The sequence below is a fragment of the Macaca mulatta genome, chromosome 15 (genome assembly GCF_049350105.2).
Source record: "Macaca mulatta isolate MMU2019108-1 chromosome 15, T2T-MMU8v2.0, whole genome shotgun sequence".
Taxonomy (NCBI): Eukaryota; Metazoa; Chordata; class Mammalia; order Primates; family Cercopithecidae; genus Macaca; species Macaca mulatta.
In genome coordinates, this window is record NC_133420.1 from 60778761 (window position 1) to 60793382 (window position 14622).

At 41.9% G+C, this 14622-nt stretch overlaps 1 protein-coding gene across 1 annotated transcript in view; it reads left to right on the forward strand.

Moving 5' to 3' along the window:
- The window catches only part of TSTD2 (thiosulfate sulfurtransferase like domain containing 2), a 33500-nt gene that overhangs the window by 9609 nt on the left and 9269 nt on the right, over positions 1–14622 (forward strand). The window contains exons 4-6 of the mRNA XM_015117235.3: positions 5656–5776; positions 12245–12370; positions 13500–13605. Of these exons, the coding sequence (XP_014972721.2) occupies positions 5656–5776; positions 12245–12370; positions 13500–13605 (353 nt within the window). The remainder of the gene's footprint in view (positions 1–5655; positions 5777–12244; positions 12371–13499; positions 13606–14622) is intronic.

The window sequence follows — 14622 nt, forward strand, 5'->3', positions numbered from 1 at the left end:
TCAGGTGATCTGCCCACCTTGGCCTCCCAAAGTGCTGGGATTACAGGCATGAGCCTCTACATCCAGCGTGTTTGCAAGGTTTCTTGGAGACCATTCTGTATGTTCTCTAGGGAGGAGAGGTAAAGAAAGAAAATTACATTATTTTCAAAAACAAGTGGGAAGACACAGAGACATTAATTATTCCTCTACCCTATGTAATGTCAGAGCTTGAAAAAGGGTTTTGTATTAGTCTGTTTTCATGCTGCTGATAAAGGCATATCCAAGACTGGGCAATTTACAAAAGAAAGAGGTTTAATGGACTTACAGTTCCACATGGCAGGGGAGACCTGACGATCATGGTGGAAGGCAAGAAGGAGCAAGTCACATCTTACCTAGATGGCAGCAGGCAAAGAGAGAGAGCTTGTGCAGGAAAACTCCTGTTTTTAAAACCATCAGATCTTGTGAGACTTACTATCACAAGAACAGCACAGGAAAGACTCATCCCCATGATTCATTTGCCTCCCACTGGAGTCCTCCCATGACACATGGGAATTGTGAGAGTTACAATTCAAGATGAGATTTGGGTGGGGGCGCAATCAAACCATATCATTCCACCCCTGGCCCCTCCCAAATATCATGTCCTTACATTTATTATGCCTTCCCAACAGTCTCCAAAGTCTTATTTCAGCATTAACTCAAAAGTCCACAGTCTGAAGTCTCATCTGAGTCAAAGCAAATCCCTTCCGCCTATGAGCCTGTTAAAAGCAAGTTAGTTACTTCCTAGATACAATGGGGGCACAGGCATTGAGTAAATACAGCCATTCCAAATGGGAGAAATTGGCCAAAACAAAGGGGCCACAGGCGCCATGCAAGTCCTAAATCCAGCGGGGCAGTCAAATTTTAAAGCTCCAAAATGATCTCCTTTGACTCCATCTCTCACATCCGGGTCATGCTGATGCCAGAGGTCAGTTCCCATGATATTGGGCAACTCTGCTTCTGTGGCTTTGCAGGGCATAGCCTCCCTCCTGACTGCTTTCACAGGCTGGGGTTGAGTGTCTGCAGCCTTTTGGTGCACGGTACAAGCTGTCAGTGGATCTGCCATTCTGGGGTCTGGAGGACCATGGCCCTCTTCTCATAGCTCCACTAGGTGGTGCCTCAGGGGGAACTCTGTGTTGGGGCTCTGACCCCACATTTCCCTTCTACACTGCCCTAGCAGAGGTTCTCCATGAAGGCCTTGCCCCTGCAGCAAACTTCTGCCTGGGCATCCAGGTGTTTCCATACATCCTCTGAAATCTAGGCAGAGGTTCCCAAACCCTTATTCTTGACTTCTGTGCACTCACAGGCTCAACACCACCTGGAAGATGCCAAGGCTTCGGGCTTGCACCCTATGGAACCATGGCCTGAGTTCTACATTGGCCCCTTTCAGCCACAGCTAGAGCAGCTGGGATGCAGGGCACCAAGTCCCTAGACTGACCCCGGGTTCAGCCCATGAAACCATTTTCCTCCTAGACACTCAGGCATTATCGGGGGAACCAGCCCCCAATATTTCAACGTAGTTTTTTTCTATTTTCCGTAAGTGTCGGCGGATCTGAGAAATAAAGAGAAAGAGTACAAAAGAGAGAAATTTTACAGCTGAGTCTCCAGGGGTGACATCACATGTCAGCAGATTCCGTGATGCCCACCTGAGCCACAAAACCAGCAAGTTTTTATTAGGAATTTCAAAAAGGGAGGGGTGTACAAATAGGGAGTGGGTCACAGAGATCACATGCTTCAAATGGCAATAAAAGGTCACAAGGGCAGAAGGGCAGAGCAAAATCACAAGACCAGGGTGAAATTAGAAATACTGATGAGGTTTCATGTCCTGCTGTGCACGCATTGTCATTGATAAATATCTTAACAGGAAACAGGGTTCAAGAGCAGAGAACCGGTCTGACTAGAATTTGCCAAGCTGGAATTTCCTGATCCTAGCAAGCCTGGGGGCACTGCAGGAGACCAGGGTGTGTTTCATCCCTTACCTTCAGCTGTATAAGGCAGACACCCCGCAGAGCGGCTGTACGTAGGCACCCCCTGGGAAGGGAATGCATTCCCTTCCCAGGGTTATTCCTTACTGAGAGAAGAATTCAGTGATATTTCTCCTACTCGTTTTCTGCAATAAGAAAAATATGACTCTGTTCTGTCCGGCCCTGCTGTTATCCAGTTCTTTTTCAGGGTGCCCAGATTTCATATTGTTCAAACACGTATGTTTTACAGTTTGTGCAGTTAATGCAATCATCACAGGATCCTGAGGTGACATACATCCTCAGCTTATGAAGATGATGGGATTAAGAGATTAAAGACAGGCATAGGAAATTATAAGAATATTGATTGGGGAAGTGATAAATGTCCATGAAATCTTCACAATGTATGTTTCCCGATTGCAGTAAAGACAGGTGTAAGAAATTATAAAAGTATTAATTTGGAGAACTAATAAATGTCCATGAAATCTTCACAAGTTATGTTCTTCTGCCATGGCTTCAGCTGGTCCCTCCGTTCGGGGTCCCTGACTTCCCACAACAAGGCATGTGATAGGAGGGGCTGTCATGAGAACCTGGAGACATTTTCCCTGTTGTCTTGGGGATTCACATTTGGCTCCACATTACTCATGCAAATTTCTGTAGCCAGTTTGAATTTCTCCTCAGAAATGGAATTTCCTTTTCTATTGCATTGTCAGACTGCAAATTTTTTGCACTTTCATGCTTTGCTTCCCTTTTAAAACTGAATGCCTTTAACAGCACCCAAGTCACCTTTTGAATGCTTTGCTGATACCCTAAATCATCTCTCTCAAGTTCAGAGTTCCCCCAGATCTCTAGGGCGGGGCAAAATGCCGCCAGTCTCTTTGCTAAAACATAACAAGAGTCATCTTTGCTCCAATTCCCAAGAAGTTCCTCATCTCTATCTGAGACCACCTCAGCCTGAAGTTCATTGTCCTTATCATTATCAGCATTTTAGTCAAAGCCATTCAACAAGTCTCTAGAGAGTTCCAAACTTTCCCACATTTTCTTGTCTTCTTCTGAGCCTCCAAACTGTTCCAACCTCTGCCTGTTACCTAGTTCCAAAATCACTTCCACCTTTTTGGGTATCTTTTCAGCAGCGCCCCACTCTGCTAGTACCAGTTTATTGTATTAGTTCATTTTCATGCTGCTGATAAAGACATACCTAAGACTGGGTAATTTACAAAAGAAAGAGGTTTAATGGACTTACAATTCCACATGGCAGGGGAGGCCACACAATCATGGTGAAAGGCAAGGAGGAGCAAGTCACATCTTACATGGATGGCAGCAGGCAAAGAGAGAAAGCTTGTACAGGGAAACTCCCATTTTTAAAACCATCAACTCTCGTGAGACGTATTCACTGAGAATAGCATGGGAAAGACCTACCCCCGTGATTCAATTACCTCCCACTGCATTCCTCCAGTGACACGTGGGAATTATGAGAGTTACAATTCAAGATGAGATTTGGGTGGGGACACAGCCAAACAATATCAGGTTTTTATTGCCAAATACAGTTTTCTGAGCTGAATATGTTTTAGGAAGTATATTAACTTTTAAAACTGAATCATAGGATTAGATGTTTAGATCGTGGCTCTGAAAAACTCACCAAGTCATATTGCAGAATTCCAGAGGACAAATTTCTGACTTTAAGCAATTCTTGAACTATTTAGTAAATAGAAATACAGTTGACCCTTAAACAACGCGGGGTCAGGAATCCAAAGATTAGGGGCAGTTGAAAATTCACGTATAACTTTTAACTCCCCCAAAACTTTACTAATAGCCTCTTGTTGACTGAAGCCTTACCAATAATGTAAACAATGAACACATTTTTCTGTATTATGTATATTGTATACTGTGTACTGTATTAAAGTAAGCTAGAGAAAATGTTATTAAGAAAATCATAAGAGGCCAAGTGCAGTGACTCATGCCTGTAATCCCAGTACTGTGGAGGGCCAAGGCAGGAAGATCACATTAGGCCAGGAGTTCAAGACCAGTCTGGGCAACATAGCAAGACCCTGTCCCTACAAAAAAAAGAAAAAGAAAATCGTAATATATATTTACTGTTTTTTCAGTGGAAGTGGCTCATCGTAAAGGTCTTTATCACCCTCATATTGAGTAGACTGAGGAGGAAGAGGGATTGGTCTTGTTGCCTCATGAGTGCTAGAGGCACGAAAAGATCTGCAAATAAGTGGACCCACACGGTTCAAACCCATGTTGCTCACGGGTCAACTGTAGTACAAATTTGATAAATTTTTGTAATTACTACTCAGTACCACATTCCCTTTTGCTTATTGGAAAGCAGAAAGAAAGCAAATTTAAGTAGAAGTCACATTTGAGCTTGTCACTAAAATTTTCTGTACCTTCATTTCCTCACCTCTAAAATTGGAATAATAATGCCTGCCTTGCCTACCTCCCAGTACTGCGGAATGAGTTATATAATAGGATGGTGATAGTATGAGCAATTGTGAACTACACTGTTCTATACAGATATGGCCCTTCCATTTCATGTGGCCCCACACTTCAGGGAAGTTACTTAGTAGTTAGAGAAACAAAGAAAAAGACACATGAGATAATTAGCAGATGATACAGGTCACATAATTATCAGTTGAATTGTATGATACAGAGAATAATTTGTTATAGGAACTTAGAGAAAGGAAAATAGGATCTAAAATAGATAAGAACGTTTCATGGAGGAGCATGGAAAGCATGGAGGAGATTAGGTCCTGAAATATGATGAGGCTGTTGATGAGAGAATCAGACTCCAGAGCTGGATAGTACCTTAATTGTCCTGTACTGTAACATTCCCTAAAATATGTTCTGTGGGACACTAGTTCTAGAGGATGCTAACAAGGTATTGAAAAAAGGGGTATTAAAGACAAATTTGGGAGGCACTCAGTCAAAATGTTGTTACTGCAAGACTTCTCAGAGCCTTTTAGAGGCTTTTGCTGGGATTCTTAAGGAGGGAGATGCTGTCTGTAGGGTTTCCAAATATAATTTTATAGAACAGCTTCATAACACACTTTGGAAAATATAGTTTATTTCCATTCTCTCATTTTACATACGAGGAAACCAAGGCCCAGAAGTGATGAAAGACCTGCCCAGCTAGTTAGTATGACAGCACAGTGCAGTAGAAAGAGTATAGATCTGGTGTCAGAAGACTGGCGTTTAAGTCCTTACTATCACTTTCTGGCTGGCTGACTTGGGAGGAATTGGCCTCAATTTATTCAGCTGTAAAATGGGGATAATAATAACCTGCATCATAGAAAGAGGGTTATAAGAAAAAATGGAAGTGAAACTTTTTTGTATGATGATTCATACAGATACTGCCTTATGTGAGAGGATAAGCCAGAATGGAACCAAATTTCTGACTTTTCTATGAATTGGAGTTACTGATACATGTCTCTTGGATGTGACCATTAAATGAGGGATCAAAGTAAACTCACTTTTTGTAAAGTAAGTTCAGTGCAGATACTGTCTTCTGTAGAGCAAATATAAAAAGAAGTTGCTTCTCGTTTCAGGAGAACAATAATCAGAGCAAAGGCAGGCATGAGTGTCTTCATCTTAGCCTTCCCTCGTGTACTGTATGAATTGTGACTTCTTTATGTCAGCGACTCAAATGCTCTTTGCCTCGGATTTTCATTTGTAGTGGCCATGGCAGTGAAGAAGGGGAGGTGCTCCTTTATTACTGCTACCGTGACCTGGAGGATCCCCAGTGGATCTGTGCCTGGCAGACAGCTCTGTGTCAGCACCTGCACCTCACAGGCAAGGTAACACCTTCTCCTATATTCCTTCCTTCACTGGGTTCATCTTGCCTGCCAACCTTGGATTGCAAATGCTGTGCTCATTGTAAAAAAGATTCACTCTTGAGTTCTTAGAAGTTAGGGAAATTCTGCTGGGCATTTAAGGAAAATATTAGGCAGCTATTAACGTCGTATTTTATAAGAATATTTACTAGCATAAACCAGGAGTCAGCAAACTTTTTCTTGAAGTACCGGATAGTAGATATTTTAGGTTTTGCACAAAAAACTATTCAGTATTGTTATAGCATGAGAGCAACTATAGATAATATGTAAAATAATTAGATGGCTGTGTTTGAATAAAACTATATGCAAAAGCAAGGATAATTTGCCGAGCCCGGTATAGGGAAATGTTCATGATATATTAACTGGAAAAACATTTTATAGAACATAGAGGTGTGATTCCAAGTTGCTTCTTATTTTTCTAGAACTTGCCAGGGTCATGTACCAGCTCAGGGTATTGACATTTGCTGTTTCCTTCCTCTCCTAGAATGCTCTTCCCTTGCACCTTCACATGGCACATACCCCACTTCAGATCTCGGCTCACATACTGTCTCCTTAGAGCTCCAGTCTGAAGTAGTCCTCTCCAGATCTCATCACGTTCTATCCCTTTCTGCTTTTCAAAGAATTGATTAGTATCTGAAAGTATAATTTTCATTTATAAGCTTCATGAGGACAGGAATTTTGGTCTTAATTAATTGATGTATTCTCAGTGCTGAAACAGAGCTTAGCATGTAGTAGACCCTCAGTAGATATTTGGAGAAGATAGAATGAAGGAATGAATGCATGTTCATGACAAAACCAGAAGTGCATGTATAAGCATGGAAGGTTGCGTGTACCAAAATGTTAGTAAGGATCATCTAGGCATGTAGGATTATCGATGGTTTTTATCTTCCTAAAATATTCTCTGATAACATTACACATATGCATATGTCTATGTCTTTTATATGATTTTCAAAATTTAAATCAAAGGGAAGTGAACTAGTTTTCCCCTGAAACCCCCTTTGGTTGTGACACTGTGCTGCTTTGTTTCGTCTTTCCCAACATATGGCCCAGGTCTGAATTGATCAATCAGTGATATTTTTCACATCCATGTTTTCTAATAGATAATGTTTTCATTTACCTCATTCAGTTCATCACCAAGTCCTGCCATTTCTACCTCTTCAAATATTCCTTAATTCCATTCCCTTCTCTCTTCCACACTCATCACTTTAGACGAAACCACCACCCTCTCTTACCCAGTCCATGCAGTAGCTTTCAAATTACTTGCCATACCTGCCTGCCACTTAATCCATTCTCCACACAACAATAATGATCCTAAAAGGTAAATAAAATCATATCACTCCTTCCTCAAACTCTTTCAGTGGCTGCCACTTCCAGTTCATGTGGAGGAAAACCAGTGCCTTAAAAATGCCCTTAGGTTCCTGCATGAGTTGGCCCCTTCTTACCTTTTCCTCTCATCTGATACTGTTCTTTGCTCATTATACTCCAGCAACATGGTCTTTCAGTGTTTTGCAACCCACCGAGTTCTTTTCTGTCCTTGGGCCTTTTTACAAGCAAACTATCTTCAGGGAGCTCTCTTACACTCACTCTGTTCCTCAGTCTGGCTTTTACTCAAGTTTAGTTCTCAATTTTCATGACACTTCCTCAAAGAGACCTTTCCTGTCAATCGAAATTCATTTTTCCCAGTGCACTCTCTCATGGCATCTTGTAGTTATTTTTCATAGTATTTGTCCATTTGTAACTTTTATTTTAATATCTGTGACCTCCCATAGTCTGTAAGCTCCTAAAGCGAAAAGCTATATTTTTTTCAACCACTGTATCCCTAATTCCTAGTACAATTCCTGGTGTAAATAAGTAAATAATATTTATTTGTAGAATGAATACATTCATCACCATTCCTATTCAGAAAACTTCCACACCCTGAAAGAGGGATACTCTCACAGTAAACCTGAATGTACAAAGTATGAAAACAACCTCTTGGTTTGGAGGCAGATTATTATTCTTGGCCCAACCCAAGTGCTAAATTAGCAATGAAGGATCTTACCCATAAGGTGGCAGTACTTGCCTAGATCTTGGATACAAATTCCTAGGTGTCAAGGATACATGCCCGTTTAATGAGAGTTTTGTGTTTGGAGATTTGGCAAAATATCGGTGCCTAAGTAGGGAAAGAGAAGAACTTGACAGTTGTGGAATTATGGGAGAAAAGCCTCTACCCTATTGCTGTGTATTCCTTACTGCCTCAAAAAATTTGAAGGGATACATTGAAGGCTTTAGAAAGGAAAAGTGGTAAGATTGGGAGTCAGTAAGATCTGGTTTTGAATCCCAGATTTACCAGCTATCAACTGTACCTTTGGGCAAGTTAATTGATTTCTCTGAGCTTTTGTTTCTTTTTCTGTAAAATGGGGATTATGATATCTGCCTTTCAGGATTATAATGTAATGCTTCTGTCTCATAGCAAGTGCTGAATAAATGCTAATTGTTCTCAATTTCTTTCATGTAAGGCCTTCCTCACTAAGGAGCTTTGAAGGATTTCTGTTAGAGAATCCTGGGGGTTCAAAGTCTAGTGCATGAGTTTAGAGCATGCTCTGCCCTAGCTATGTAGGGAGCAGATGTACTTGTCTTTTCTTTGGGTTCTGAGATTAAAATAAATTAGAAAAGAATCTACTAGCCTACCCAAAGAGAGGTGCTTAGATGTACATACTTCATCTTACCTGCTGTAGTCAGAAACCATTTTGGAGTGGGTTTTCTAACTCTTACACTGATTGGGCTCTATTTTTCTATGTAGTCCACTATAAGTTCGTAGTGGGGACAGTAGCTTGTGTAGCAGAGATGTGTACCAGCAGGCTTCCTGCTTCCCTCTCCCATGCCCGGAACTGGCTTTACTAGACCGCAGCACTGTTTCTCAAGGAGTCTGGATGTGATCTGGAATCTTTGTCATGGAACTCTGGAAAACATTTTACAGTACTGTACATAGAGGTGTGATTCCAAGTTGCTTCTTAATTTTCTAGAACCTGCCAGGATCATTTACCAGCTCAGGGTATTGACATTTGCTGTTTCCTTCCTCTCTAGAGTGCTCTTCCCCTGCACCTTTACATGGCGCATACCCCACTTCAGATCTCGCCTCACCTATTGTCTCCTTAGAGCTCCAGTCTGAAGTAGTCCTCTCCAGATCTCATCACGTTTTATCCCTTTCTGCTTTTCAAAGAATTGATTAGTATCTGAAAGTATAATCTTCATTCGTAAGCTTCATGAGGAGAGGAACTTCGGTCTTAATTAATTGATGTATTCTCAGTGCTGGAACAGAGCTTAGCATGTAGTAGACCCTCAGTGGATATTTGGAGAAGATAGAATGAAGGAATGAATGCATGTTCATGACAAAAACCAGAAGTGCATGTATAAACATGGAAGGTTATGTATACCAAAATGTTAGTAAGGATCGTCTAGGCATGTAGGGTTATCAGTGGCTTTTATTTTCCTAAAATATTCTCTGATTACATTACACACATGCATATGTTTGTGTCTTTTATGTTAACTTTCAAAGTTTAAAATTATATATGACTACCAATGAGTTGGCATTGGCTTGTGCCATGAATCTTGTTTTATATCCATACCTTAAAGAATTGATCAAGTGAGGCATCAACTTGTGTCTTCTCTGGACCCTAAAAAAGGGCAGCCATTAAAAATTTTCAAATTACCAAGTACGGGTAGATATCAGTATTATATGACTAGAACAATATAGGACCTTGAGTTAAATCATCTCTATTTCCAGACGGCGCCATGATACCACATGTGCTGCGCTTGCTAGCACTTTTCTTTAGAGAGCTCAGTTCCCTTTAGAGATGATCCATCTTTAAACTCATCCACAGGATTTTGTAGTGTGAAAACAACCAACTCTACAGGGCCTCCAGAGCAGTGCCCCTTAAGGCTGGGGCCTTACCCCAGGCTCTAATGTCCCCTAACCAGGGGAGCATTTCAAAGAGAATATGGGGCTTGAGATGCCAAAGAGCCCCAAATATGGATGCACAGTCATTTATTCAACAAATATGTATTGAGTGCCTACTATGTGGCGGGCACTGTTCTAGGGGATATGCCGGTGAGCAAAACAGACACAAACCCATGTGGAACTTATATTCCAGTGGATGGGTTTGCAGTGGTGGGCTGTCCTCCAAACACCATGCAGAGATACATGCTGATGTATGCCCTCTGCCCTCAGATGTGCTCTGTGCTTTAGGATTTTGGTAGTGTCCCCTCAGCAATTCTTTTAATTTCTGGTGCTCTTTAGTTCTCATTTTATTCATATAAAGAAATTAAGGTTCAGAGAAGTCAGTTAACTTTCTCATAGCTACATGCAAGTGAGTGGCAGAGCTTAATCTTGATCCTAGATCTGCTGACCTCTGTGGAGGACTCTGTTGAGCTACTTGGATTTAGATTAAGCTCAGAATTCACTTCTTTGGCTGTTGGACCATTGTAGCTCCATAGCAAATGGGGCTTTCCAGGAGTTTTATTCACATTCTCGTGTTCAGCACGTATGAAACAGAATACCTCATCGGAACTGTAGGCTATGCCATTTTAGAAAAATACAGGTATCCAGCTGGGCACGGTGGCTTGTGCCTATAATCCCAGCACTTTGGCACTTTGGGAGGCCAAGGCGGGTAGATAACTTGAGGCCAGGAGTTCGAGACCAGCCTGGCCAACATGGCGAAGCCCTGTCTGTACTAAAAATATAAAAATTAAATGGGCTTGGTGATGCATGCCTGTAATCCCAGCTACTCAGGAGGCTGAGGTAGGAGAATCACTTGAACCCAGGACGTGGAGGCTGCAGTGAGCCAAGATTGTGCCACTGCACTCCAGCCTGGGCAACAGAGCACAACTCTGTCTTAAAAAACAACAGGTGGCCGGGCGCGGTGGCTCACGCCTGTAATCCTAGCACTTTGGGAGGCCGAGGTGGGTGGATCACAAGGTCAGGACATCAAGACCATCCTGACTAACACAGTGAAACCCTGTCTCTACTAAAAAAGACAAAAAAATTAGCCAGGCGTGGTGGTGGGCGCCTGTAGTCCCAGCTACTCTCCTAAAAATTTTTGTATTTTTAGTAGAGACGGTGTTTCACCATGTTGGCCAGGCCGGAGAATGGCGTGAACCCAGGAGGCGGAGCTTGCAGTGAGCCAAGATCGCGCCACTGCACTCCAGCCTGGGCAACAGAGCGAGACTCTGTCTCAAAAACAAACAAACAAACAAACAAACAGGTATCCATCTCGCACCAGTCAGAATGGCTATTATTAAAAAGTGAAAAAATAACATGCTGGTGAGATTGTAGAGAAAAAGGAATGCTTATACACTATAGGTGGGAGTGTAAATTAGCTCAACCATTGTGGAAGACAGTGTGGTAATTCCTCAAAGACCTAAAGACAGAAATACCATTCGATTCAGCAATCACATTACTGGGTATGTACCCAAAGGAATATAAATTGTTCTGTTATAAAGACACATGTATGCATATGTTCATTGCATCAGTGTTTGCAGTAGCAAAGACATGGAATCACCCTAAATGTCCATCAGTGATAAACTGGATAAAGAAAATGTGGTACTGGATAAAGAAAATGTGGTACTGGATAAAGAAAATGTGGGAATACTATGCAGCTATAAAAAAGAACAAGATCATGTCCTTTCCAGGGACATGGATGGAGCTGGAAGCCATTATCCTTAGCAAACTAATGCAGGAAGAGAAAACCAAATACTATGTATTTTCACTTACGGAGTCTCACTCTGTCGCCCAGGCTGGAGTGCAGTGGCTGGATCTCAGCTCACTGCAAGCTCCGCCTCCTGGATTTATGCCATTCTCCTGCCTCAGCCTCCCGAGTAGCTGGGACTACAGGCGCCCACCACCTCGCCCGGCTAGTTTTTTGTACTTTTTGGTAGAAACGGGGTTTCACCATGTTAGCCAGGATGGTCTCGATCTTCTGACCTCGTGATCCGCCCGTCTCGGCCTCCCAAAGTGCTGGGATTACAGGCTTGAGCCACCGTGCCCGGCTCATATTTTCACTTATAAGTGGGAGTTAAAAGATGAAAACATATGGACACATAGAGGGGAACAACAAACACTGGGGCCTTTTGGAGGGTGGAGGGTGGGAGGAGGGAGAAGATCAGGAAACATAACTAAGGGGTACTAAGCTTAATACCTGGGTGGGGAAATAATCTGCACAATAAACCCCCCTGACACAGTTTTACTACAGAGCAAACCTGCACTTGTACCCCGGACTTAAAAGTTTAAAAAAGAAAAACACAGATATCTTTTGTCCAGTAACACTTTGGTATCCTCAGCAGCGTCTGCTTTTCCTGTTAAACTCATTGACACACATGAGCCTGTTGTTCTTCCCTGGAAAGATAACCAAACTAAGAACAGTCTGTTCTCTTTCTCACCATCTTGTGTCTCAGATTCGAATTGCTACAGAAGGAATCAATGGGACAGTTGGTGGAAGCAGATTGGCTACCAGACTCTATGTGGAAGTCATGCTTTCCTTCCCATTGTTTAAGGATGACCTGTGTAAAGATGATTTTAAGGTAAGAGAAAATGAAAATTAAATGGATCTAGAGCCATCTGTTTCTGCCTCTGTGCATGTTATTGAAGAAGAGTTCAAAGTAGAGAAATAAGCAGTGCCAAGTAAGTATCCTTTCCCCTTTATTTTTTGGGGCTTGGGGAGTTTTTTTTGTTTTGTTTTGTTTTTTGACAGGGTCTTGCCCTGTCACCTAGGCTGGAGTGCAGTGGCATGATCATGGCTCACTGCAGCCTCGACCTCCCCAGGCTCAGGTGATCCTCCCATGTAGCTAGGACCATAGGCATGCACCACCATGTCTGGCTAACTTTTTGGAGAGACGGGGTCTCACTATGTTGCCCAGGCTGGTCTGGAACTCTTGGGTTCAAGCAGTCCGCCCACATCAGCCTCCCATAGTGCTGAGATTATGGATGTGAGATACCGCACCTGGCCCCCTTTCCCCTTTAAATGCGCTTTTCCCTTTAGGTTACAAGACAGTACGATAGAAGGAGCATGCTCGTCCCCATACTTCCATTGAGTTTCCATGTGATCTTGGACCAGCTAGTGCTCTAGACCTCAGTATCCCTTCTTATAAAATAAGGATGTTACAGCTCATGCAGTCTGGGACTACAAATCTTGGACATATTCACTCACTTGAGAGACCACCAGCCTGGTCAGCAGATCACTGTGTTTTTAGTAAATCTGGAATTGTAAGATTAACACTTCACACCACATGGGGGACTAAAGTTGTTGCTCTCACAGGTGGGCTGCTTTGTTTGAGTGACTTTATACTTTGTCATAATAAGTGATAAGGTGATGGGAAATGCCTTGCTAGCATTCACGCTGGCAGTGATAGGAAAAGAATGAAAACTGGGCATAATCACATGTTAGAATTGCTCAGCAGTGTTGCAGTTTTATAATTAAATGCTTGTACCTAAAGAAACACCTTTTCAGCTTAACGTTCCTGCATATGGCAGGTATGCAATAAGTATTTATCAGTGTTGAATTATCTGGAACATTCTGGGCCCTAACTAGAGGTTTTTTAAGACTTCAACTATCGTTATTACAAAACAGACCATCATTCTTATATTGGCACTTGTCTTATACCTGGAGATGGGACAGCAAGACTGTATTCTGTTTTGTTTCTCATTGGCTAGACCAGCAAAGGAGGAGCTCACTGTTTTCCAGAATTGCGTGTTGGTGTATTTGAAGAAATCGTGCCCATGGGGATCAGCCCCAAAAAGATCTCCTACAAGAAGCCTGGTATGCTTGCTTTTAGAAGATTGTGCTTTAATTCCCAGGGACACAACTTGATGGACAAAACTTGATAGACAAATAAGAAAGCTGGGCACCGTGATCAGCAGCAGTCATGAGTCCTCTCTAAAGCAGCTGTGGGGTGGCTAACACTTGGCTGCGTCCAGTGCTTACACTGTTTCTCTGTGGTGCTGTGGTAATTGAAGACTCACCTCTTAGAGTGATCTATCTTATTCTTCTTGGTGATGGTTCAGCAAGTAGTTGTTTTCTCTTTCCAAAGACAGCAAGCAGTTTGGGAAGAGTGTAATTATTACTTGTAAACAGTTCATCAGCAGAATAGAGCACGCAGGCCTTTTGCCACAGGAAGCAAGTTGTTTTCAACACCAAAGCAGTTTTCACTGTGCTCTAGAATGTTCTTTCCCCATCTTCTCCATGGTAAATGGTTGAAAGACATTTGTTTGGCAGGTGTTTTGGAGTTTTATTGTACTTTTTGCCATGAAAAATTTTAAACATTAAAAAAGTAGAGAAAATAGTATAGTGACGTTCCATGTACCTATCATGCAGCTTTAGCAGTTAACTGATTCATGGCCAGCCCTCACCTATACCCCATCCCTTCTCCCATCTTGGATTATTTTGAAGGCAACTCCAATGTCAGGCCATTTCATTTATAAATATTTTTAGTAGATATCTCTAAAAGATAAAAATGTGTTTTAAAAGATGTAAAACGATATCACATCTTAAAACATTTTAACTGATTCCTTAACATGTTATCAAATATCTAGTTGGTTTAGTCTCTCAATTCCCAGTTGTCTCATACTTTTTAAGCTTCATTTCTGTTAGATTTAAATAAGAGTCATTGATTGTGATTCATCAGTATGTCTCTTTAAGTGTCTTTCAACCTATAGATTTATTTCCGTTTTTTTTCCTCCCCTTGCAGTTTATTTTTGAAGGAACTGGGTCATTTGACCTTTAGAGTTTCCCATAATCTGGACAATACTAGTTGTATCTCCAAGGTATATTTCTCTG